Below are 26,695 nucleotides of genomic sequence, written 5' to 3' on the forward strand. Positions count from 1 at the left end.
TTTTTTCTTCAGGTCAAAGCCAGAGCTTGGCCTTGCCTCTCTGTTCATGCCCATGGTGTGAAACTCTCCAGCCATGTGCGCTGGGGAGGGCAGCCGTGCTGAATGTGAGCCCTCCTCTCCATACGTTACTATGGTGTGTATGTAATCCATGTGCCATGCTGGGACAGTCTCTCTGATTAGCATAGCCCTGCCCCTGGGAGGGGGTTACCTTATAAATATGCTGCTTTTTCTATGCCCCTTATCTTTATTTCCTAAGGGATTTCAGGTTCTCGCAGGTTCAATGGGCATCCAGAGCAGGTAATGGCTAAAAAGGGCTGCAGTAGAAAACCTTCCTCCTGATTTAGCAGTATTCATGTTTGTTCTCCACTTTGCTGGGGCTGGGGTTGTGGGGGGAGGGATGGGAGAGGTGGCAGATGCTGCAGAGCATGAGGCTGCTGTCTCGCCAGCTTGCTTTCATCTTAGAGAGAGGAGAGAGATGGGAGAGAAGACCTCATGTAGTCTTTCTTCCTTAGAGGCCGCCTCTTGCAGAAGGAATCCTTCTGGTGCTGCTTTCCCAGCCCCAGCCTGCTGGACTTGAGGGCTCTGTCTTGTAGGAGGTTGAGACAGAAACACAGATAGCTGGTGGAGTTCAGTCTGTGCTCTGGGCAATCAACTGCTCCCACTCCTCACAGACAGTGTGGCTGGGACGAATGCACAGCATGAGCAGCCAGGGAGATGTTGAGTGCTGTGCCATGCAAGGGGCGTGAAAGCAGGAGCTGCTCAGCCGGGCAATGCAGTTGTGTTGCAACACCCACAGGTATGTGACAGGAGGGGTGCTCTGTCCTGGCTTGCTCCAGTGGAGGAAATGCTCTGGAGAGGTGGTGGCAGTTTCTGCAGGACAGGCCTCAATCTGTGCTGAGTAGCACATGGGAAGGAGCCTCCTGGAGCACAGCACATGGAAACCCCAGGACACAGAACAGAAAGGGAAGTTTAGGCGGGTCTGGTCGGGAAGAGGGTGTGAGCAGTGGCAGAAAAAGCTGCTACATCTGGTGGTGGAGGTGCTGCGCTGTGACTGCGCTGGTAAAAACCCATCAGGCTCCCAGCATTGTGATGTGCCCTCAGAGTCTTCTCTCATGGATGCTGTCACACGTGGCCACAATTCAGGCCATTCTAATGGCAGTGTTACTTCTCACCTTGTCTCTCCACTTGCTGCTGTATAGGCTTTCTCCAAGCAGAGACCAGCTGACTTTATCTTCCCAGATTTTTCTTAAGATCTCTCCCATTCTATCTTTTATCCCCGACCACAAGCAGCACTTGGAACAATTAACACCTTATGCTCCTAACATCTTATGGTTTACAAGGCAGCTGGTTACTAGGGCAACAGCTGTACTTCTTTTCTTTTAGTGTATTGACTGAAAATCAACATTTTATATTAAAGGAAAAGAAAAATAATATTCTCTCTAGCCACAGTGAGTTACAACATCATCTCTCCTGTAATCAAGATATTGCTGAATTATGGTGCTATAAACAAACACTTCTGATATAACCACAAACACTGTGGGACATGTAACACATTGGCAGTATATTTCAGGTGACAAACTCATTTATTGTCGGGAGTGGAAGGAGAAAAACACCTTTCCAGAAGCTGCTACAAGGAATTACTGCAAAGAATGACCAGAGCTTAAGGATACAGAAGCAAAGTAATTCTACCAACCTGACCGGAATAAAGCGCTTCAAAGTATGAAGAAGATCAGAGCAGTACCAGTAGCTCAGAAGGTGAGGACACAGAACTTGATTATTCTCTCACTCCCACTGCCATAAATCAAGATTAATTCCACAGCACTTAATAGAATCACTATGCTGTGGGACTGGTGTAATGAAGGAGCTCTCAGGAGGCTGGGGAAGTGAGCCTACAAAGTTAGCAGGCTGGTGTGGAAGTTTCCTTGTTTGCAGGTGAGACCTGAGTAACAATCATGAATCATTAAGGTAATAACTACCTGAGAGATCAAAGTGATCAAAGGGCTCTAGATGTGAAACTAGCTTGTGTCAGATGCTGTTGAGGCAGAGAACACACTGGGAGCTGCCTGCCGAAGAGGCTTCATCTCTTGCTGTGTTCCAGGTGGCTGCTGGGTCACTTTGGTCAGCAGGATTGGAAGAGAGCCATCATCTGCTTCCTCGGTGGTCTGCCAGCCCTTGTGTTTGGTGAGTTTCAGGTCATGAGACTTCCTTGCCCAAACAGGGTCATTTTGTTTTGTTATGTCACGATGTGCCAGTCTGTTTTGGTAGTGATTTGCTGCCTAAGTTGTTAAATCCATGCAAGCTGTTAGTAGTGACTCTCAGCTGTAAACAGGACCATGGATGGTGCAGGGGAAGCAAGATGGGCTGGACAGCTGTTCAGTAACTCCCCAGACACATACAAAAGGACATCCATGCCATGCCATGGTAAAGGGAGAAAAGGGTGGGGGGATATTGTCTACCTACATCCCCTCGTAAATCTGTCCCTGGAAAAGATAATATAACCATCTATGTGCATATATGAATTTGGCAGTGATTGAGCGCTTGTGCTCAGGAAGTACCTGTGTTTAAAGTTCATCGACTGTGTCTTATAACTTATGTATTTATACCAACATGTAAAGTATGAATAGGTTATCCAAAGCTTTCATGGGGTTTGCAGGACTGACTTTAAAGTAAAAAACCCCAAGTTTGTGACATGTAAGGTGGCCTAAGTGACATTGTGGTTGAGGATTATTAGGGTGCCGTTGCTTCTGGAAGGCTGGGTTTTCAAATGTTCTCTGCCTCTAGTTTTAAGTGAGTATAGAGTTGAGGGGAACAAAGCTCTAAGCAATCCCACCATAAAGTTTGCAAATGAGCACAAAAATGCATTGAATGGGAGCTGTTCCGCTTACAGACTTCTGATGGTTTTGACAGTGGAGCTCAAAAGTTCCTTGAATAATAGGTCTGTGATTTCTGGCAGCCTGTAAGCACTGAACTTGATTTCAAAGCGAATAGATACATCTTAACAAAGACCACCTTGTGTCAGCTATCCTTAAAATTATAGCACATAGATTAAAATAAAACATGTGTACTTCCCCCTTCTGGGACACTGGGAAAGGGAAAAGCATTATCAGAATTCTCTAAACTCATCTTAACAGTATTGAACCAATTATTTTGTTAAATCTGGGTTTGTTTTCTGCCTCTCAATAAGAATATTTGAAGTCTATCATCTCCACCATTTATGAGTTACCAGTATGCAAGTATAAAATTTCCAATTGGAACATATGGTATCAGAGGTAACAAGGGGGAAATAAGATTGCTCACACTCCCCAAACTCCAAATCTACTGCATTTAGTATTTTGCTCACAGTTCCTGCAGGGGGAAATAAAAGAAATCATCTCTGAGCTGAGACCAAGCACTGAACATTTCACCCTGAATGGGAAACTGAGAAACTTATAAGCAACTGAAAGGAGAATAGAATAGAAACAACATTTCAGATTCTTCACTGGGGTTGCAGCTATGGGCGGAACTTACCACCAGTAACAAAAAGTTTCTGAACCTTCTTCTCTAAGTTCTGACACCTGGTTTAAGGATGTGTCCAAGGCCCATGAAAGACCAGTTTTTCCTATGAAAGGAGGGACTCTGAGTGACTGCCCTAATAGAGGAACTGACTGCTTTACCTGTGTTAACCAGTTCATGACCAGCTGCACTGTTTGGTCAGAGGCTTGCCACAGATATGGAGCAGCCTCAGGCACTCCCATGTGGGGTGCCTGGTGAATGAAAACCTTCTGGTAAGTGATACTCAGCCCATGGGGATGGCTGAGCTGAGGTGTTGAAGGAGCTGGTGTGATGGTGGATGTATAGCATGGGCTTGCAGTCCTCCCTCTGCCTGGAAGTAGAGGATCCTTCACAGTGCCAGTTGCTGTCTTTGCTGAGTGACACCAAATGTTTTGGAGAAAGATGGAAGGACCCAAGGACTGTAATGTCGTTTTCTACCCTGAGGTTTTACACAGAACTAGATTTTGGGTTTCTGTCTGTCCAAGTAATGCTGCTGAGGCATACTGCTCCATGCAGCTGCTGGAGGCTCCTTGCCTCCAGCCAGTGCATGGGGGCAGAGCAAGGAGGAGGAGAGAATCCAGTTGTTCTTTCCCCATGACCTCTCCCCTGCCTCCCCATGGCACCAGTGAGGGTGGGCAGTTCAGGGTGTCGTTCTTGCAGGGCATCTATTTACCCCATTACAGAAAATGATCATGCAGACCTTCCTTCTGTGTGAGGTAGTAAGTATCCCTCTCCTTTGCTTCCCTGCATAGCAGAGGCTGTTAGCCCTGAGCAACCAGGCTGTAAGGCACGAAAAACAGGCTTCTCACTCTTCATCCTGGCAGAATAAGGAGGAACTGAACCTGTAGCCCTGGGAATTGATGTGACCAAATCACAGAAGAGGAGCCTTTCACTTGGCAGCAGGGATGTTTGTGTAGCACCGTGTGTACAACCAAATCTATCCTTCCTTCCATTCAGAGAGAAAGCAGCACGTTTTGGAGTAATTTCCCTGGAAGGAGGAGGAACAGATGTTTGAACCAGAAGCGTATGTGACAGTTGGGAAAGACAGCGTGGAAATGCACAGTTGAAAGGAGAAGTCTGATGGGAGCGTGATGACAGCAGCAGGACTGCAGTGACAAGGAGTGGGAAGGAGAACAAGCAGGGAGGAGTGTTACTTCAAAAGCTGAGCAAAGTGCACAAGAAGATGTGTCAGGAAAGCGTCAGAGAACGGAAAAGAAGAAATGTGAGAGTAGAGACAGGCTTTGGGATCTGTCTGCAAGCATGTGTGACCTGTTGCCTGACAAAAGGAGAAAGGAAGGCCTTTTATTCCTCTGCCTTCTTCCACTGAGTTAACTTTTCTTGCAGCCAAGCTAGGTGGCCAGATCTAGTGGAGCAATTCAAGCTTCCAGTTAGCATTTGTGAAAGGTGAAGGTGCTTATGCTGCTCCAAAGCATCAATGTCGAGGGGTACCGTGCAGCAGGGACTGTAGCAGGAATGCCTGGGACCTTCTTTTGCCTGGTGCTTTTGCAGGGTAGCACAGCAGCCACATGGTTTGGGATTTCTGGTTGCTGAAAGAGGAGGAGGAGCGGTGACAATGCCCTAACAGGTTTCCCCTCTGTATCTGTGCAGTGATTGCAAGGGCAGGATGTGTGAGGAGAGAAAGAGAAGTGTGTATCCCTCCTGCAGCAGGAAGGGACCTCTCCAGCAGTGCCCTACCCTATGGATATAAATCACAGCTCTGCAGTGTCTGGTTTTACCTTAGTTCAGCAAATGTGCAAGGCACACTGGGAGTGTGCCACTGGAGTGTAAAGCCCCTGACACTACAGATCTGTGAGCAGGAGGAGGAGGGACTCCCACTGAGGGATTTACAAGTGCACTTTTGCAGACCCCTTCCTGTGCACGGATTCACCACTGACCCCCCAGTCTGCCTTGGTTGATTCAAACTGGCCGGTTCTGCTCTGTGTCCTTTTATAGGGAGGGGAGGATTTCCCCAATATGGAGTGAGCCTAGAAATGCATTAACGAAGTGCTTGTCAGGTAGACGCCAGCCACGGCTGGCTACACCAGAAGCTGGGACCTGTCACTAGATCTTGCACGGCTGATGACTTTCTCCTCCTTCATAGAAACACTGGTTCATTTCTTGCCGTGAAATCACAGCAAATGAGGGGACAGGCAATGTCCCCTGTGTGGGTATGCAGGGGGAAAGGCTGCACCAGGATTAGGGTGGCAGGGCAGAGTGTGCTGCATCTCCCCTCTGGGGAGAGGAGCCTCGCTGGGGAGCAGCAGGGATCTGTGAGTAGCAAGGGCTGTGTAGGATTGAGGCTCACCCAGCAAAGCATTTAGTTGTTTGTTTATTTTAAGGAAAAAAAATGGATGGGGAGGAACATAAAGGGTAAAGGTAACACCTCCTTGTTAAGGTGTGTATCCTTGGTTTGGAATAATTCATCCCACACCAGTGATATCCAGTTGTGTGTACTCCTTGTGCCAGCCATCATGGGAGGGCTGCAGCAGGGCCTGGGGTCTCCAGTAACCCTGTTGTTCTGGAGAGAGTGGCCCCTGGGTGGATGATGGCTCTTGAGGTCCTCTTGGATGAAGTCCTTTTGGTTGCACCATCTCAGATGTGGTGAAGGGAGGAAGGAGAGGCCAGAATCTCCCCTGATCTGCCACCATCAGAAGCAGCTTCAGACAAAACCAAGGTGGTTTGGACCTACTGCAGTTGATAAACTAGTGTAAAAACTGAGCTTCCTGGGGTCAAACATGCTGGTTCTTTCACCCAGCCAGTACTTAATGGACCTCTTGACTCATGTCTGGCTCCTTGTCACTGAGCCAGTCCTTGTAGGCTGATGTGTTGCTCTGACAGCACAGCATGTCTTGGGGGAAAGAATTGTCTTCCCTGATGACAATAAGCAAGTTCTCCTTGGCTGATCCCACCATCTGCTGGCCTGCTCTTGAGTTCCCACATGGTCTGCGGGCTCTGCTGAGTGGGTCCTGGTAGGCAGGCTCCATGTAGGGGCAATTTCTGAGACATCCCATCCAGCAGCTGCAGCCAGTCTGGGAGGAAGAGGCCTTTGGGAAGTCCATTTGGTCAAGACACTGTGACAGTGCAAGGGTGTTGAGTGCCATTGGAGATACAGCTTGATGAAGGTGGGAAAAACTGAAGGATCCACTCTTATCTTCCTCACCAAGGAGCAGAGATTGCAGGCTTATGGCAAGGGAGGGAGGTCTGGACAGCATAGAGGCAGTACAGGCAGTGTAAAGGTGATGCAGCCCTCTCTGGTGCCTGTGATTGACTCAGCTGCAGGATCCTTCTTGGAGCTGGCCTTGAGGGAGCAGCAATAGGTGGTTCTCACTGGTCAACACTTCTGGAGCCTTCTACATATGCAACAAATTGGGGACAGTGGGGCTTGTACTCGCTGTTCTTCCCCCTGAGGCTGTGCCAAGGGGCAGAAGGGTGCCTGTAGGCTGCCAGGGGGACTTCAGCTAAGAGGAGCAGGTGCCTGTTTTCACCCAGGAGTGATAAACTTCACAACAGGATAGGGCTGAGCATCCTCCAGATGCTTGGCTTTGTGTAGCAGAATCACGCCTTTCTTCCCACTGACTTGCACAGTATCTTGGACTTTGACTTCGGTAAGTCAGGATCAGACCCAAGGTGTATTTTCTAAAGTATACTCTTGCAGCTACTGAAATTAAAATCTCATGAGTGAAGACCTGCCTTCCCTGCAGCCTAAATTCAGAACAACAGAGTGGCCTTTAGTCTCTAGAGATAGTTAAAACCTTCTCAAGGTCTGTGCTCCTTGTGGAAATAATAATTCAGGCAATACTCACCACATCTCACAGTTGCCAGCCTTTGTTCGATATGGTAAAGGCTCTGTGCACCGGATTAATCAGGGCTCCAACTCCACACTGGCTTGTAGGTGGAAAACAGTGCATCGCCAAATGCTGAAAAGGTGCTGGAATGTCACTGGGAAAGCCGGCTGCAGGAGAATGTGAGTGATTTCTGTCTCAGCCTTTCCAGCCTGGGCTTGCAGAGGAGGTTTCCTTAGGACCAGCAGCCTGAGTTCCTCTGGCTCTCGCTGCAGCCATACTCCTCATGGAGCAGAGCCGTAATATCACCTGGCATTTTATGCATGCCTAGGAAAGGGAGACTGAATCCCTTCCTGCCCAGAAAGCTGACAGACTGGGGGCCAACACACAACCCTTGGCACTTTTTTATTTACTATAAACCTCTTAAATGAAGGCTGAGATTTTTTTCATTTACCATGTTAGTGTATGGAACCAATCACTATAAATTTAAATGGAAAGCTGGTAGGAGCACACTTACCTTTTATGTAATAATTGTGCGAGTGCCGCTGCTGAACCGCTATTAGGGTTATTCAGACCTTCTCAGATTTCGTTGTAAAACATTAGGCTGTGAGAGGTACTGTAAGGGTGTGATTATCCAAAGAGGGTAAGTAATAGTGAGCGTTGTCGGCCAGAATTACTACAACAGGGGAGAAATGCTGAGTAGCTGCAAGTAGAGGAAGCCGAGGAGCATAATCTGCCATTCAGAAATACAGTGGTCTGTGCATGGACAAATCCCAGGTGATTGCTGTCTGGATCTACACGGGCTTGACAAGTTTGTCTTAAATTGTCACCGGGTGTAATTCAGATCCTGAGCATAGGTATTAGCCCCTGTGCTCCTCTGTGGAAACCGTGGCATGGTGTGCAAATCCTGCTGGTGCTTGAGCTGTGCTGCACAATCCTGACAGTGTGGCCTGGGGCATTGGAAAGTCGCACTTCCTTGGATGGGATTGACTGGTAAGGACCTGTCATAGGTCCAGCTGTGCTGGCAGAAGAGGAGCTCAGGACTGGAAGTGGCCACTGGCTGCCGTTCTGGTGGAAGGGGTGACCTCTTCCACTTGCTGGGAGGGTGCTTAGCTACCCCGCGTTGGGCATTGGCCATCTTACAGTATCACCTCAGTAAGGACAAGGCATTTGCAACTTTTCCTAGGGGACAGGGAGAAACAAGCGATGCTGTATATCCAATCCTCTGCTGCCTTGATTTTTCACCTGTGATTGAGATTTTAATTTTGCATCCCATATGATTTCCCTGTTGTAACACACGCCTCTTGGCTGTCACTGTAACAATGCCTTTTTTTTGGCAGGAAAGGCAAATCTGAAAGGAAGCTCTTGAGCACTCTACTGTGCAAGTTCCTCAAATGATGGCTGTGTTTCTCCCCCTCATTCTACACGTTTCCAAATAATTTTCACGCTGGGAATAAATCTGAGTGCATAACAATCATATTCAGCATATGATAACCAGAGACAAATGTATACATTCAAGCAGCCACATGGAAAACAAATGAGCTGACAGGACAGAAAGAGCACAAGACGACCCAGAGACCACAGTTACCATGTCCACAGTAAGACCAAATAACTTTTCCATTTCCATATAATTACACTTTTTTTCTCCAGGAAAACAAGATGCTGAAAAACATTTTTAGTTACTAAGTTTTTCATCTCACCGGTGTATGCAGTGGTAGAAAAGAAATCTGTCTCACCAACCAATATACTATGAACCGATTATACTTAAGCAACGAATTCCAATGAATTCAGTGGGATTTTGTAACTAGGATTTGGACACAAGTTTATAGACTAACAAGCAGCAAGGGCTGTACAGGGTCTAAGCTATTTGGATGTTTTTAAATGCCAGACACACTGGGCTGCTGCTGATATCCTGAAAACGTGCTGTCTCTGATGATATGGGGAAGGAAGTTTAGCAGGTTTTTATTTTTACTTTGTTTTAATCTTTTCAGTATGTTTGTCTGTCTTTTGTGATTGAAGCCATTTTTCTTTGAAAGGTATCTGCTTTAGTTGGGGAAAAGTGCAAAGCTGGGACATTTGGAGAGAATTTTATCGAACACCTTTGTCTTGATATGAGAAGTTGTAATTAAAAAAAAACTAAGTTAGTTGACTTCAGTGAAATCTGTGGTGACAGGTATACAGTACACACCCTGATCTCAATAGACAATGTCTTTTAAATCTGAAATGGGTTAACAAACCTAAAATAAAATAGAAATTGTTGCAAATTTGGGCAGAAGGAGTTCACCTTCCTTTAACTGTAAAGCAATTCTTGATGTATGCGTATGTGTGTCTCTAAAGAATATGTGCACACATAAATTGTACATTTTTAAAACCAATTTCACTGTAAATATATTTGTTATTCACTCATTGTAATGTTCCTACACTCCTATGCAAAACAGGGATTAAATCTGTTAACAAAGCAGATGTTCAGTGAACATAAAGCAGAGGAATTCAGGAGCACTTGGCAGAAATCTACACCCTTTATTATTAAATTTCCCCCCAAATAAATTGTTCCTTCCACATCATCAAGAATAGATGTAAGCACCTGATGGTAGCAACCTGAGCTGGATACCTTGTCACGGTGTATGTCTCCCCTATGCTTTTCAGTAATATAAAAATATTTGTGTAAGTCCCAGCCGTGTGTTGCAACACTCCCCTTCCTCTCCTTCATGGCTTCACCATCCTGTTGACTTCTTTATCTTCCTGCTGAGTCTAATACCTCCATGGTCTAGCAGCAGGATGGAGCCTCCTCTGCTTCAGCTTGTGCTCTGGTGTCTTGGCTCAGATCCATCTTCACTGCTGGGCATTGCTTGGGAGTGACCTGGACTTCCAAAGCATCCCAGGCTCTAGCACCTCAGGCACTGCTTGCAGTTTGGCCTGTGCCAGCACGGAGATGTGTGCAGGGAAGCTGCTTGGAATGGACCCAGCTGTCCTGGTGGGCTTTGTGGTCCATGTCTGTCTCCAGGACTTGAGGTAGCTATTTTAAAAGTAGCTTGGTGTGTCTACAGGAGCTGCTGTCATACCCTGATTATGGTGTAGCTGCACACAAAGTGCTCTAACTGAAAATATTCCTGCCTTCTTGATAGTTTAATTGGTGGCATTTAGTTAATTGTGTATACTCTCTTTTAGCAGAATTAAATCTAGAATTATGCGACTGATGGTTTTGTTAAGAGCAGTCAGTCAAGCCTGCTGCTGTAGGAGAGCCTACCTGAGCCAGCCAACAACTTCCAGTTGCTGGAGCTGCTGTTTGCTGTCGGTTGCTATGGTGAAGTGATAGCACCAAACTGATACCGAAAAGGGAACCGTATTTTCTCAACAGATCTGTGAGAAGAAGAAAATATACAGGGACAGACAGGTTGTAGGGGAGCTTGAGAGACTTTGAGGGTTTTCCTGAGCCAGTGTTTCTCATTCCCTTTTTAACCAAAGGTCCACCTAACCCTTTGAAGACAAGCCAAGATGCATCTTGCTCAGTGTCACCCTGGTGGGTTTTTTTTACAACCAATTAAATGTTCTCCTAAACTGTAAATACTTATAACTTCAATTTGCATTTTTTTCCCTGTTGCTTTTTGGGAGTCTACCTGCATATGGCAATGTATTAATTTCCTAGCCTTACAGCCAGTTTTTGGGGATCGTATGTCCTAACAGCATACTGCAGGTCACAGATAAAGAAAACCTGCTTTAGTCTCTGCCTTTGCAGGACCTGTATTGTTTATGCCTTTTCTGACAGTCAGATTTTTAACCCCTCTACAAGTCCTGTTGTGCAGGCAGCCTGCTTCCCCACCAGGCTGGAATCGCCCAGCGCTCTCCTTGTTTTCTTACACCCAGACCTTCACCCTACTTCAGATGCCAGCCAGAGCAGCTGGTCTGCACTATGCGCTCCCACAGCTGATCACCCCGCAGCCCGACCAGGCAGGGAAGAGACCAAGCACTTAGTTCAGAGTTACTGCAGAGGAAACTTGTTCCTCCTTCTCCCCAGCCAAGGACGGGCATCTGGAGGCAGGCAGCCTATCTTTAAAAGTTACAAACCACGGCCAGACCCAAAGCTTCACTCAGAAACACGTTGTGAGATAGTGTAGATTATGCTCTTTGCAGAACATTCTCCTCTTTCATTAATTTGAACTTGAGTTGTTTAGAGGTATCATCTGGTCTGTATGCCATGTGCTGCCCTAGTCCTGTTTCAAAGAGCAGACAGTAGCAGGATGGCCAAGGAGAAAAGGATACACATTTGTGTTCAGATATTGCTGAGTGCAGGGGGGTGTTCATGGTTTTGGAAAATTGATGTTAGTTGTGTGTTAATTTGATGATCTGAAAGCAACTCTGACTGTAGCAATTCAGGACACTGGAATAGGTATCCAGTGGCAGCTTTCTTGTCCCAGCGCCAGCCCTTCTGATTGCTTCTTTTAGTGTCACTTCAGTGTGTCACTGTCTGAACTACACCTTAGCCGTATCATCACTGGCTTCTTTCTAATGTGGGGTCATGCCTCCCTTTATACCTAGTCTTTTGCTGGACTGCTGTTGGGTTGTAATTGCATTGGATTCCTAATAGAGATTCTTGGTCTGCTGTCACAGCATGAGTGCAAGAACTTGTGTTGCATTGAATGTGGTCTTGATTATTTGCCAATTAAAGTGCAAGGAAAACACAATCTTCTCTTTTAAAATTACATGTAGATTCCACTTCCTCTGAAGGCTATGGGAATCTTGCAGAGATTGTTTCCAGTTGTCCTGTGGGGTTTTTTTTTTTCCTTAAGTGCCTTTAAGTTTTTTGAGTGTGGTTCTTTCTATGCAAAACAGCAGCAGAAACGTCCTTCTGAAGTTGAATTTTGCTCACTGCTCATCCACCAGGTCGCTTGGTGTTTACAAAGTTTGGGATAGTTCCTCTTCAAAAAGAAGATACGTGGAAGCAGATGGTCCTGTGGTAGTTGAAATGGAAGGAGATGCCTGAAGAAAGCGTGTTGTGGCAAGAAGGATGTGTTAGATGAAGGAGCAGAGATGAGCTGCAAATGTAAGGAGGTAGCATGCAGTTTCCAGGAGTCTGGTAGTGTAGGAGGTGCTGTGCTGCGGGGGTAAATCTCTTGGAGCAGGTGTGCAGGGGCCAACTGCCACTTGGCAGCATGTGCTGGGACAGAGCCAGCAGCAGGGTGCAAAGGGAAGCAACAACAGGAGGGGGAGAAGGGGCAGAAAGGAAGAAAAAAGCCAAGGGGAGGAGCCCACCTGCGAAGGTAACCGTGAGTTTCTGTTTATCTTGCCTGGGGTTATGCTGCAAGGAGGTTTTGAACTGCTGCCTAATATAATTGTCAATTATTTTAACTTCTCACCTCGGTCCCATGAAGTGCGTTTGACAATAATTCATTTTGTGTGTGCAACTGCAAGTGTATCCTACTCCTGCAGAGGTGTCAGCTTCATGGGATATCGCTATGAAGGGTAACAGGCTGTGCCATCCCATTAGGAGATTTAGGGGGGGGTCACCTGTTCATCTGGACTAATATTTTAATTGTTGGAACATTGTTTCCTGTAGCTGAATTGGGATCAGATTAACCTCTGTCTCTCTGAACTTGCATGCTGCCAAGCTCCTTAAACACCATTGCTAATTTTATTTTCTACTTTCAGCATGTATTTAAGATAACTCTTTTTGTTTCATAGGTTAAAGAGGAAACATTCTCACTGGCTGAGATCCCAGCGAGCAATTACAAATATTTTACTATAGTTACAGGACTTGGAATTCAGCCTCAGGCTGTAGGCATCAGAAAATCCATGCATGGAAATCCCACATGTTGTAAAACTTGGAGGGTTTCACATGGAGGGATTCCTCCTCATCTTTACTGAAGCCAAACTCTTGATTAAAACGGTAAGATAAAATAAAATAGCTCTTGTACTTCTAAATCAAACCTCTGCAAACAGCTTTCAACTATACCAGTTAGAGAAGGGTTGATTGAGCCTCTTCATCTCTATTACATGTTAACACAGAAGGTCAGTGATGGGAGAAGCTAGGTCCAAATTGAAGGCTTTTGAAACAACCGCCTAACTAGCCTAATGAATATACTGTTGAGATGAACAGGTCATTTAACACTTTTCATGTCACTATTGTCCATCCAACCTTAAATGTCAACTCTGTCACTCTGATAGGCTGGTTCTGCTTAAAAAGGTTTCCTGGCTTTGTTAGATTCCTCGGAGGGATTTCCCCCTGCCCTTATTCCTAATTGCTGGCAGAACCCTACGGATGTTTTTATATCAGCCTTTTCATTCGGGTCAAGTCTTCACTAGAGAATTTTGCCAGTGGGTAAAGGTTGTGAAGAGATGTGATCCAGACAGGAGTGGAAGCGCCAAGTGCAGTTGTAATCATACTGCTTAAACTGCAGCTTTCTGACCAGAGTGGGAGAACTGGCTTTGCTAAGGGCAGGATGGTTCGATATACCACTGTGAGGAACATATGATGATGTCCTGGGATTGCTGTGTCTACTCTAGTTCCTCTCTGGTGTTTCTAAGAGGGCCTTGAGCACATCTTCAGTGTACTGGTGCTGGGTGTCCAGGTTGCTTGAAAAGGTGTTTCATGGGAACTGAGTTGATAGAACTGAGTATTTAACTTCCTCACCCTGTGAACAGCAAGTGTGTTTCTTCTTGGGATACTTCTATTTTTCCTATTAGCCACAGCATTCTGTGGCTTAGAAGGCCTCAGAAAATTACTTCTTAGCTCAGAAGGACAGCAGGCAGATGGCTTCAGGCTTTCCAGTGAGATTTCTTGATGCCTCCTGTACTCCTTGCCTTGAATAGGCTCCCCTGTACAGTGTTCAAGATGCTCCTAATTTAACTGCTCAGTCATGGGCTCAACATCTTCCAAAGCTGGGTAAAAGACAAAAGGACTGATGCTGTATTGGTACCCAATACCTCATTGCAGTTATTTGCCCCTGCAGACTTTCATGGCTTTCCAAAACCTACATCAGCTGGCAGAAAGAAATGTGGGAACTCAAGTATCAGCACTGGAAAATAAAGGCTGATGGGGTGAAATAGCACATCTCCAAGCATGTGTGCTGCAGACTAGAGGAACCTTCTGGCTATTCCTAGTGATGCTGTTGAATCTGAGCCCAAGAAGTTCCTCAGTAAGGAAACTGCCTTGACAATGCACTGTGTATTTGACCTGCCCCTCCAGAATGGAAACCAAGTAACTGTTTTATTCTTTCTGGAAATTACTGTATGTTTGGGAAGCTTTTCAGACACAGTAGCTCATTTTAAGGCTATCATGGCATCAAGGGCCCTAGTCATTTTTCTGTGAGTGATGTGCTCCTGATTCACTGAAATGCTTTGAAATTTCCATTTGCGAATTCAGACCAGCATATTCCTAGCTATTAACAGGTGATGCTACTCATGATCAAGATAGCCAACACAACAAGAACAATGTGCTCTGATCAATATTGGACAAACCCAGTAAGGATGTGATATCAGTTCAAATCAACTGTTTGGCTGAAATCATCCCAAGTGCTGAACAAATGCCTAGTGGTGCTAACAAGAGGTCAAGTGCAAGTTAGTGTCAGGCTAGCTTTCTAACTCAAGACAATCTGAATTCAGACTGGGAAACTTGTTAAAGGTCTTGAGGACTAATCTTTTATACACAGTTGTCCTCCAGGATCACTCTGAGGCATTCATGGTCTCACTAATGGGAACAAGATGGTGGAAGTACACTGTGAGGATGGCTGGATGAGCTGATCAGTGGTGGTGAGGATGCAGTTTCCTTTCTACACCCAAAATCACCAAATCACTCTGGTTCTTTTCAGCACTTCTGATTTCTGAACAGCTTAGACACATGCTGGGCCTAGATTTGCTAGTGATCTGACACAACTGGAGCAGGACTGAGCTGGGAGAAGGCTGACCCCACCAAGCTGTTGCTTGTGTTCAGATGAGATCTGGCTGTTGGCTCAAAAATAGGTGAACTTACTCTAAACCGTCAGCAATTCTAGAGAGCAGAAGAAGGCATTTCATTTGTAATGTGGATGACTTTCCTGAATTTGAAGTGTATTTATGCATTCTGTTGATTTGTCGGAAGACTCCTTGGTTTCCTCCAGATATTTTCACAGCGTCCTCCCTGTTTCCATCATCTCTAGCTGAAGAGATGTCATTCCATCTTGGCAGGTAACGACGAGGCCTCAGCTGTTTGCATCTCTGCTGTTTTCTGGACAGCACCAACATGATATACACGGCCCAGAAGCTTTCAGTGTTTGGCAATTCCAGCTGGGACAGGACTTTGTGGTCAATCTTCTCAGCAACAGGCTGGTGCAAGTATTGGAAGCTGTCTGTTTGTTACGGGACGTTGAACCAAATTTTATGCCTTGGTCCTTATATTCAAAATATTGCCTGGCCTGGGTCCCTGCTGTGGGATGCAGGGTATAGCTGACAGTTGCTTAAACACATAGCATGTTTTTGCAAAATAATTCTGCCTGTAGCAAGAATGGTGGGGACCAGGGCAGAACTTTCTGAAGGGAAGATACAAGACTATGAGTTGAGCTCTCCTAGCTCTGTGGCAAACGCTGCTTTCTGTGCCAAGAGCCAGGCAGCCTGAAGTTTGTTCTCATGGTTTTTTTCTCCTTCTTCCTATAGCATAAATGTACAGTAGTCTGTAATATGAAACAAAGAAAGAAAAAGTCCCTAAAATTTGCCAAACCCATACTTCTAAAAAGTGTTTCCCTGGTCCTGGGTGAACCCTTCTGCACCCTCCTTTGCCTCGGCTCTGGTACTCGCCTGACTCCTTGGTACGCTGGTTCAGTCCTCTAGTCCAACAGAAACTCAACCCAGTGAAAAAGGAGATTGAATTTTGCACTTTATTTTTTGCTAGGTTAGTGAGCTGCCTTGGCCCCTGGAGGCGTCAGGTGAAGGCCAGAGTTGGGAAGAAGTGGGGTGCATGGCCTGGAAGAGGTTACAGCAAAAGGTTAGATTTGCTCAGACAACTTTCTAGGCTGTTGCCCTGGTGCACCATGGGAAAGCACTCGGATGTAGGGCCCAGTGCAATGTGCAGGGCAGAGGGCACTGCAGGAGAATTCCCTTCAGCAGTGGCAGCTCTGGGGGTGAGCAGAAGCTTTCTCCATAGGGGTTATGGTCACCCATTTGCTACTCAGCCCTCCACTGCTTTCAAAACCATGCTGCGAGTGCTGGAACAAAACCTTCAACCCAGCTGTCTCTCAGCTACCAAAATATCTCGTTTGCCCCTTGACCAGCTGTCAAAACTTCCCTGGCCTGCCTAGAACAAGTGTCTTAGTGAATGTTTGCCTTGGCCTATGAGAAATGGGAGGGATGCTGTGGAGATGACTAGCAGGGCTGCACGCATTTGATGCCAGGTGCCTGTCTTAAGCAAGCCTGTCCGTCGGGGCTGCCACTGCTCACCTCTGTAGTGCTCCCAGCTTGGTGTGCTCTGTGGGGTGAGATTGTGATTTGAGGAAAAAAGTGTTTCAGCGCAAAAAATGTGCAACTGCAGAGCCAAGAAAAAAAAGCCTTAATTATTCAACTAGTTTGAAACACTTTAAAGTATCTCTAAAAATAGGTGAGAGGCATGTTTGTCAGCTACAAAGAGATTATCCTGCAGTAGTATTACTTATCTTATTTTATGATGATGCTACAGAATACAGTCCCTCGGGTAGCCTCATTAATGTTTATGAATGAACCCCCTTGTTTTATGCTTTTGGCTTTAGAAGGTAGAAATAGGGCAAGAGGCTAGTAAGGCTGGTTTTACCATATCTGCTTTGGAAAGCCCAATGACATGGGTGTAAGCTCTCCCTAAGCCTTGGCAGTACTGCATATGGATGACAATTGGATTTGGGCGCTCGCTATACCAGCTGAGGTGTACCCTAAGGGAGAAATCCAGGCGGGACTTTGGCTAAAATCCTGGGTGAAATCCTGCATGCTTCCCAGCGGCGCTGTCAGCAGGAGGCTGGCACTCCTCTATGTCTCATCAGTCATTTTGTTTTGATCTCTTCCAGCAAAGGCAACCTGTGACCATATGTTGTTATAGCCATAAGCGCTTCCACAGGGCAGTATCTGGCAAACCCTGCTGCCTGCCAGCATCTCAGCCCAGGGTGGAGGCTGCTTTTCACTATCTATTTCTTAAAGAGGGCAACTGTTTCTTCTGGCTATCGTAAAAGTGTGGCAGTTACGCCCAGCCCATAACAGTACACGGTGGTTTCTGTGTCTTACCGCTCAAGCCTTAAAATAACAGCTCCAGTTTTCTGAGGCAGCCAACAATTGTGGTCAGCCACTAATACCAGTTTAACCATTTGGCAGCTGCCCTATAGGAAACAGCTCTTTTAGGAGAGCCAAAGGAGCCTGTGTCCCCTTGGCCCCAGAGCCATGCTGGGGTGGTTTCAGTCACAAGGGCATGTTGACAGATTTCCTTGGCTACAACCAGCCTCTGTAATAACAACCAAATCCTAGAAAGTCAATTCCAAACAAATTGTGGAAGTAGGTTAGAAATAGTAATTCAAGTTAATTGTTTTGGTGTTTTATTTGATTAATTGAGTGGGCGAAACTCTCTGTTTCCCCCCTCAACAAACACGCCGTTTCTTGCTGTGTAGTTCCTTTTCCATCCATCGGCTGTCGGGACTCTGAGCGGAGTTTATTTTGGGCTCGGTTCCCTCCCTGTTACGCGCAGTAGTAACCGGCTTTGCGAACAGCGCCGTTGGAAGTGGAACTGGACTCTTGCTGAAATTAGTATAGAGGCAATTACCATAGGCCGGGGGATCCTCCCCACCTTCCCCCAAGATGCTGTCGTCGCTGCCCTTCGTCCCTTTTGCGCGGCCGCCCGTGGGTCTCCTCTTCAACAGGACACCAACGCGGGGAGCGTGCGGGGCTGCCGGACCCCGCGCTGACCATCACCGCGGCTCCGGGAGGAAGGGAACCGGGGGGTGGGCGCACTGAGCACCGCACATCGCGGCGCGACCCTGCGCGCAGTGCCGGTGCGTTCGGCGGCGAATGGGGCAACCGGCTGCCCCCCGAGCGGCCGCAACCACATGGCGGTTTCGCGGGCAGAGGCCGCAGCGTTCCCGCCACCCGGGGCGGCATGAGCTTCTCATTCCCCCCCCCCCCCAGCTTTACACGCTCCCCGAGGCGCGCGCCGCCAAAACTCCCCTTTCCCCCGGCGGGCGCTACAGTTTTGAATGAATGACCTCACCCGCGCCGGCCAACCGCCGCGCGGCCGCGCTTAATATTCATGAGGCGCCGAGCCAATGAGCGGGCGAGGAGGTTGTTTTAAACGGCAGAGCCCCACAGCCAATCAGGCCGCTCTCGTAGGCAGCCAACGCGAGGCTGAGCCGCGCCGAGCCCCGCGCCGTGCCCTGCGCTCAGCTCCTGTCCACACTGCCGCGAACAATACAGGTACGTGAGCCCCGCCGCAACTTTCCGGGGGGCGGCTGCCGCTGCCCGCCCCGCCCTGCGCCCCTCGCCCTGCCCGACCCCGCTTCGTTCTGTAATTAATATCGTTATATTTTTTTTTTGTTTTCCGTTCTTTCCTTCCTCCTTTTTTTTTTTTTCCTTTAATTAAAAAAAAAAAGAGGGGTAGGAAATCACCCAAAACTTTCTTTCCCCCTCGCACGGAGATCGCCGGTACCGGGGCAGATGCTGCGCGTAGCTGGCGGGGCGGTGGGCAGCGGGCGAGGCGCAGCGTCTGTCCCTCATTCTCCTCTCGTGCCCCGCCGGGAGCTCCCCTCCCCACCCCCGGTGCGGAGGGGCTACCTGTCCCCGGTGCAGCCCCGTTTCTCTGCGCCGGGCTCCCGTGCCGCCGAGAGTAATATGGCTGGTGCAGCAACTACACCGGGACTAACTCCTCTTCTCCCCCGCATGGGCACGGATTTTTCTCTGCCGCCTCCTAATGTCGCACGGTAAAACGCGCGGCGCCTTCGGCTTTTATTTGCCCCTGTTCCCCGGGTGGGCTCGGTGGGGCTGGCGGCGGTGGGAAAGTTGTTGGCCGTGCGCAATGCCGTGCCCGCTGTTTATTCTGCATTAATATGGCTGTCGCTTTAGCATCTGACAGGGATAAACCCTGCGCGCTGCGCCCGTCGGTCCCGGCGAAGCAGTTTTTTTCTTGCCGCCGCCGCCTCCAAACTCGCCCTATCCCTTCGCCTCTGCCTCCGCCGGTCTTCCCCTGCCCGGGAAGGTGTCTTCGGCGGGGCTGCGCCCGCGGCGGAGCCCCGCATCGCTTCTTCCCCGCGCCGCGCCGCCCGTACTGTAGGCATTAATATGGCTGGCGCTGGAGAGCCCCGGCGAAGGGAAGAAAGACGTGTAAGCGGCATAGGGATGGGGAGGGGGGTCGCGGCGGGGAAAATCTCCTTCCCGGCGCCCCGCTGGGGGTCCAAATCTTTCGCTTTCGCCCCGGCTCCTTTCTCCCCACCTCCCCTTGCCCTCGGCCGGGCGCCGGGGGGCCGCCCCGGGGCTCTCCGCACTCTTTTTCTGGCGGCGCGGAGGAGCGTAGCGGCGGCGATAATGGCTGCACGGGAGCCTTTGTTAGAGAGCGCTGCGCTAGGCAGGGGCCGGGGGGGGGGGGGCGCCTCCCGTCCGCGCCCCGGCCTCGCCGCCCCCCGCCGCCCGATGGGGGGGCCGAGCGCGGAGCCCCTTCGCGGCGGGGGCGGCGTTTTGGCGGGGCTGGCGGCCGGGGGTGGCGGGCGCGGGGGGCCGAGCGCCGCGGAGGGGGAGCGCGGCTTTGTTCGGCGGCGCGGCGGCGGCGCCGGGAGAAGCCATCTTAGCGAGCGGGGCTGGCCCTGGGCGCGGAGCGCGGCCGCCGCTCTCGCTGCCGCTCGCACCGGCCGCCCGGGGCCGGGCCGGCGCTCCGCGCTCCCGCCCGCCGCCCGGCCCCCCGCCGCCCCCCGCCCGCCGCCCCGCCGCATTTCAGGGGCACTTTCTTTCATCAGGAGGCATTTCACAAAATGGAAGATGAATTATTGGCGTCTGGCGGAGCCGCAGCTGCCCCCTCCGCCCGCCGGCCCCGGCCCCGCCGCAGGTGCCCGCGCCCCGCGCCGCGGAGTCCGGCGGCCGCGGTGACCTTGGGGAGAAGGTGGGGGGGAGAAGATGGCGGGAGCGGAACGGAGGCCGGGCCGGCCGCGGCGGGCCGCTCGCCCCCAACTTCGGCCCCGGCCGCGCTCCGGCCTCGCCGCCCGGTCCCCGCGTACGCGGGTTTTCCGCCTGCCCGCGGAGGGCTGTAGGGCGGCAGCGGGAGCCCCGACGGGGCGGGGAGCGGCCGGGGCGGGAGCGGGCGGCTTAAAGCCACCTCAGCCGCACACGGCGGGTGAACGGGCGCAATTAAATATTAACGTTGTGCTAATAAAAATTAAATTTTCAAACGCCTGGGAGGCAGTAAATAGGAAATATTACTGCGGGATTTTTTTTTTTTTATTTTTTTTTTTTTTGAGAGGGAGAAAATAGTACGGGGGAAAGTGAAAGAAATACAGCCCAAAAGTTAGCATCATCCTCTTGGTGACTTGCTAATCACATCTTTGCATTGACCACTACGCCTCCGAACATGTGTCACTTGGTGGAGCAAGAGCAAGTGCTGTTAACCTCGCTGAGCTCCACGGGCCCTATTGTGTTTAAAACTAGCTTTTATTTCCACGCCACCTTATATATAGAACGTTATTGCACTTCTACGGGAGGAATAGCCTGTACTGCCTTTCTACCTGGCCAGCAGCTGCGAGCATGTGAACTCCAGTTACTAAAGGGATAAGTCACAGCCTGGTGCTGTGCATGCCACTCGAGCCCCAGTGTGGTAGCCAACTAAAATATTTTATATTAGTTCATATATAACTCTTAATGGGCAGAAGTATTTAATAGCCTGTCTCCAGTCTTAGGACATGATGTAAATGCATATCAGTGTAAAACTGAAATCGGTGACCAGTTTTACTTGGCTCAAGTCTGCAAGCTGAGTGTCAAGGAGGAATAACTTAAGTCTTTCTATCAGGTATGATAGGAGGTGTTTTGGGGGAAGAAAGGGATGTGGTGCTGATGGGGCATCACTTCAGAGGATGGTGGCACGTGTATATATATATATAAACACATGCACGCTATGTATGTATATACATATACACATTTGTCCATACATGCATTCACTTATTTTTTTTTCCCTTTTTCCTCTCTTCTCTACAGAGTCAAGATGGCTAAAGGTGATCCGAAGAAGCCCAAGGGCAAGATGTCTGCCTATGCCTTCTTTGTGCAGACGTGCCGTGAGGAACATAAGAAAAAGAACCCAGAGGTTCCAGTCAACTTTGCAGAGTTTTCCAAGAAGTGCTCAGAGAGGTGGAAGGTACCTTAATTTGTGACTTCCTGAAGGGATAACTTGCCGTATCTGCTAGAATGACGTCCATGTGTCTGAACATGAAGGGAGCTGATGCTGTTTTGGTCTGTATGTCGTTCTTGGCAATGTGTCCCGACCACTGATTGGGTGCTGCTGACTCCTGTCATGATCGTGAAAGCTTCAACCCAGTGTATCTGCCTGTTTAGGTGCTTCCATTTTACAGCCTGGCCTTTTCTCCTGTTCCCGGGCAGTGCCCTTAAGCAGCTACGTCCATCCAGGCCTGTGTCCTTACATCAGGAGGCATTTCACAAAATGGAGGACTCTGGCTGTGCTTGTTCCATTCCTGGTGCTTCCCTCTCATGAGCATGCCAGTGGTGGCTGCGGTCCCTGGTACAGGACCTTCGTCCCCAAGGTGGTCCAGTTAGAAAACAAACAAATTCTGAAACTCCGCTGTTGAGTCAGTATGTGTTGGCTTGTGTACTTAAAGTTTGCCAGCTATTGGGTAATCACAAGTTCGGTGTCTTGTTTTTTCATTTTCTAGACCATGTCAAGCAAGGAGAAGGCTAAATTTGATGAAATGGCAAAGGCTGATAAGGTACGATACGATAGAGAAATGAAGGACTATGGACCAGCTAAGGGTGGCAAGAAGAAGAAGGACCCCAATGCCCCAAAACGACCACCGTAAGTGACTTCGACATGTTAAATGCACAAGCGTTTTGGTTTGTTTCCATACCCTGTAACAGAGCTGATAGGTTTCCATAAAGGAGGTAGATGGGGTATGATGTTGGTATAGCAGTATTGGTAATCTTCACAGCTTACTGATGCTGTTTTGCAAATCTTCTAGGCAGCTTGTAATCTTGAGAATGTAGAGCACTGACAGGAGTTGTCAGTACTTGGTACCCTTAAACTCGTAGCAGTAGAAGACATGGAAATGACCGGGTCACAGTGAGACTTGTGTATCTAAGATGAAATTGGGTGGGGAGGATAGACAACATCTGATTAAAAACAGCATTGGGTGAAGGCTGAAGGTCTGGGCCTCAATAAAATAAAAACAGGTTTGGATTTATGTTTTGGTTTGGTCTTTTTAAGTTAAAAAAAAAAAAAATCCTGTGCAGTGTGTGAGTGCCTGTGTGAATGTTGTGGGTGAGGGACAGAGGAAGGGGTGTTCCCCAGGCATGCTGCTGTGGTGCTGACTGTTCTCTTGGTGCCTCTCCCCAAGGTCTGGCTTCTTCCTCTTCTGTTCAGAATTCCGCCCCAAGATCAAGTCCACAAACCCCGGCATATCCATTGGAGATGTAGCGAAGAAACTGGGTGAAATGTGGAACAACCTCAGTGATGGCGAAAAGCAGCCATATAACAATAAGGCAGCTAAACTGAAGGAGAAGTATGAGAAGGTAAGGCTAGTTTTCACTTGTGCCTCTTCCATGCTGGCTCTTGTGTTGACATGTTTCTGTAATGTATACCCAGCTAAGGTGGCACCTGCACAGTGAGCATCTCCAGCTTACAGACTTCTTCTCAGTATGCTGTGTGCTATGCAGCTGAGCATTGTGTACGTTGGGATGGAGTAGTTTAGAGTGCCAAGGGCGGATTCCAGCATGGAGGGAGAGCTTTCCCCTGGTGATGCCCAGCAGTGGCTGCTGTGTTGCTCCAGCAAAGGGTTTGTTGTGCTGTTAAAGGAGCTTTGTCCCATTAAGCAGGAAACTTTTAAGAGAGGCTGGGTTATCTTCTCCTCCTCAAAGAAATAACCGTGAATGCAGGGTTCAAGATCTCCATCATCTGGAGACAGCTGAGGGTGCTTAGGTGTCTGCATACCTGTGTACCATAATGCTGGGTGTTGCCCCTTTTGGAGGTGCAGCCGTGGAAGGCCGGTCTCTTTACATTAACACCCGCTGCTGTACAAATGCTGTATGTGTTTGCTGCTTAGAGCAAATTAAGACGTCCCCTTGACTTTGCAGGATGTCGCAGACTACAAGTCTAAAGGAAAGTTTGATGGCGCAAAGGGAGCAGCAACCAAAGCTGCTCGGAAAAAGGTAGAGGAAGAAGACGAAGAGGAGGAGGAGGATGAAGAAGAGGAGGATGAAGATGATGATGATGAATAAAACTGTACAATACTTGTCTCCATGTGAATACCATAGAGTAGGGGAAACACCATAAATGAAGCACCTCTTATTTGAGATGGTGTCTCTTGCCCTTATTAGGCTTAATTAAAAAAAAAAAAAATAAATTTGGATTCCGATCGCGTTGTAGTTTCTAAAAGTGCTCTAGAAATTGTAACTGGTTTACATGAAGTGGCCATGGGTGTAGCGAGCACCCTGAAACTGTATCAAAGTTGTACATATTTCCAAACATTTTTAAAATGAAAAGGCGCTCTAGTGTTCTCCTAACTCTGTGCACTTTGCTGTTGGTGTAACAAAGCATTTAAAAATGTTTCAAGCATTTTTTTAATTTGTAAGGTGGTGTTACTATATGGTTATTGGCTAGAAAATCCTGGGTTATAAACTGTACATATCTATAGTTTGTAAAAACTAGACAGATTCTTGTGGTACATGCTTAGAGTTATGATGCCTTAGAGGAGCAGTGGTTACTTGGAAAGGTTGTATGTTCCCCAGGGTGCCATGGCCCAAAGCATGCACTGTGAGGGTAGATCTATTTACACTACAGTGGGCGTCCATTTAGCTTAAAGTTGTCTTTCTGTATATAGTGAAATAGCATTCTGCTGCCATTCTTAGTTGTGGAAGGGGGTTCAGCTGGCATGAGAAGTGTATGGATTTTTTTAGTTAAGTGCGGTAGTTTTTAAACTGAAACTGTAGACATCTCTTCATCGTCAACTAAGTGAAGAGCCAGTGCAGCAACTGAAGTTCAAAAACACTCTGTACTTAAACGAATTTGCAACGTTCTGTTTTTTTTGTATGTTTAGAATGCTGAAATGTTTTTGAAGCAAAATAAACAGTATTACATTTTTAAAACTGTTCTTGACAACACTCTAAATTTCTGGTTTAAAAGGATCTTGACAACAGCAAGAGGTTCATTTTGAAGTCTGTGGCATCCCTCAGGGCTGGTGACTTAGGAAACATTCTGACTCAAGGATTTAAAAAAAAATAAATGGTGGCCAGCCAAAACTGGCTGAATTGAAAGAGATGGCTGCTCCAGCTAATATGCAATCGTAACTGTTTATGGCTGAGTGGCGTAAGATGCTATGCAAGTTTGAACTTTATTACTTGAACTTGGGAGCCTAAATGAACATTCATAACGTAATTGTTTGTTTGTGTGTGTATATAGCAGCATTCAGAGTTGCAGAGAAAGGTAGGTGGCTAGGAATGAGGCTGACACCATGGAATAAGTATAAAAGCATAGTTTGGATTTTTTTTTCTCCAGTTGTGTTGGGTAAATTTATAGCCCAAATGCATTGCTGTACATATTAAAATGTGCCTTTTTTGTCCTGTGTTAAACTGTTTCAGACTTGTGGTTTTTTCTAGCATCTTGGTTTGTGGCAAGAGCCAGGCGCCTAGTCTAACTCCCTGCATGGAGCGTGGCACAGGTACTTAGTCTGTGTCCTTTCTCTAATCATTCAAGTTTTAATAGGAATTGGGAGCCATGAGGTGGGTTGGGGGAGCGATGCAGGTCTCTTTCTTCTCTGGTGACCAGCTTGCTGTGTCACTGCCATCTTTCAAATCCAAGCTGGGGATGTTTTGCAGCCCTTGGAAGGGAAAAGTAATACCCGGTCTTCAGCTGGTGACTAACCTCATTTTCCCTTAGCATGGAAACTGTGTGAACTGGGAAAACTAGAGCACCCCCTCACTACCCTTGTGCTGGCTGTAGTTAGCAGTTGGTGTTTGCTTGGCAGCGAGGAGGAGATGGGGTGTGAGGATACTTGCATTAATGGCAGGTCAGAGTTGCAGACTGCCATGTGCAGCTGACTTAAGAGGGCAGGGTAACTCATAAGTGTAAACTCTGAGTATGGGCTGCTGCCACTGCTTCATTTGAGCCTAATTGCAGATTAATGAGGGCCAGGGTCACAGGCAGTAACTACTTCTAATGTGGATAAAACTCCTCTGTTGCCTATATGAGTAGCAATATGGCTTCTTGTGACTTCTCAACAACTGTAGTATTTTGGCAAAAGAGTTGAGATCGACTAGAACCTGAAAGCAAAACCAAGCAAAGCTTGGTATTGGATGAAGTGAGCCACTAAACTTTATGAAACATAGCAACATGTAGCAACTTCTTTCAGGTTAAGTTACGGTTGGATCATTTAGAAATACTTCTATAATTGCTTAATTATGGCACTTTTTACTGTTTTTAATGCACAAAAAACCCCAAGTGTGAAATTAGCCCCCATTCTATGGGAAGTTGTATTTTAAAGGCCTCAAAGTGGTGTCTGGAAAAGAGAAATGGGTACCTTTGTATTTGCTACCCTTTCCGCATGTCTTCTGATGTGCAGGAGAGGACAGCTGGAGATTCCAGCACGTGGAAATATGGTGGGGAAGTGGTAGAGCAGGTAAGAAAAGTGATGGCATTGTTTCAGGAGCTCTAATACTGTTTCTATTGTTTAGTTGGCAAAATCTCCCCTTAGCCCATATGGGAATTAGTGTAGATCACTGCTGTGCAAATCAGGCTTGGCTTTGAATTAACTGCCAGTGAGCTGAGCCCCTATTGATAGTATTAGCAAATAAGAGCTAGAGCTGACACCTCTTTGTCTTCATTATATTGGAAATCTATTGACTTGCAGGGCTTGATTAAGGTCCTGGACCTTGTGGTGCGCTACCTGTTCCTGCTCTGCAAACACCTAAAATACAGCATGCCTTGGAGATGCTGTTCAATACAATGCTAGTGCAGGACTCTGGGGACACAAATTTGGCTATTGCAGACATAGTGATGATGCTTCTTCCCCCAATACTCTGCCAATGGTAAATACAATAACGTGAATGGATATAAATAACACATGGTTTACCCCCACCACCACCACTGTTTTTTGTGTTCTGAGATGTCATCTCAAATATTGGGAGCTGCTTAATTTGACCCAGCTCCATTTTTGATAGAACACCCTTCAAATGCTCTCTGCTTTGAAATGCTTGTGATGCTTTAAAGCAAA

The 26,695-nt window shown here is 47.8% G+C and overlaps 1 protein-coding gene and 1 long non-coding RNA gene across 6 annotated transcripts; both read left to right on the forward strand.

Annotated features, from left to right (window-relative positions):
• The first annotated feature begins 411 nt into the window (after nucleotides 1–411).
• LOC115613070 lies at nucleotides 412–16,074 on the forward strand. Of its 2 annotated transcripts, none has more exons than XR_003993263.1 (6): nucleotides 412–1,755; nucleotides 2,099–2,181; nucleotides 8,654–8,911; nucleotides 12,195–12,354; nucleotides 12,993–13,197; nucleotides 14,261–16,074. It is a non-coding gene; the product is annotated as an uncharacterized LOC115613070 (long non-coding RNA). The 2 variants fall into 2 exon arrangements; XR_003993264.1 differs by having other exon boundaries at nucleotides 15,474–16,074.
• A 2,530-nt stretch (nucleotides 16,075–18,604) lies between these two features.
• HMGB3 (high mobility group box 3) lies at nucleotides 18,605–25,055 on the forward strand. 4 transcript variants are annotated; one of them, XM_030498108.1, is made up of 5 exons: nucleotides 18,605–18,701; nucleotides 21,459–21,615; nucleotides 22,148–22,287; nucleotides 22,826–23,000; nucleotides 23,562–25,055. In XM_030498108.1, the coding sequence occupies exons 2-5, from the start codon at nucleotides 21,466–21,468 to the stop codon at nucleotides 23,703–23,705; spliced, it is 609 nt and encodes a 202-aa protein (XP_030353968.1). In that variant the 5' UTR covers nucleotides 18,605–18,701; nucleotides 21,459–21,465; the 3' UTR covers nucleotides 23,706–25,055. The 4 variants fall into 4 exon arrangements, with proteins under 4 accessions (XP_030353968.1, XP_030353966.1, XP_030353969.1 ...); XM_030498106.1 differs by having other exon boundaries at nucleotides 18,695–19,204; XM_030498109.1 differs by lacking the exon at nucleotides 18,605–18,701 and adding an exon at nucleotides 19,496–19,604.
• Nucleotides 25,056–26,695: the final 1,640 nt, after the last annotated feature.

The sequence above is a fragment of the Strigops habroptila genome, chromosome 9, assembly GCF_004027225.2.
Source record: "Strigops habroptila isolate Jane chromosome 9, bStrHab1.2.pri, whole genome shotgun sequence".
In the NCBI taxonomy this organism is placed as follows: Eukaryota; Metazoa; Chordata; class Aves; order Psittaciformes; family Psittacidae; genus Strigops; species Strigops habroptila.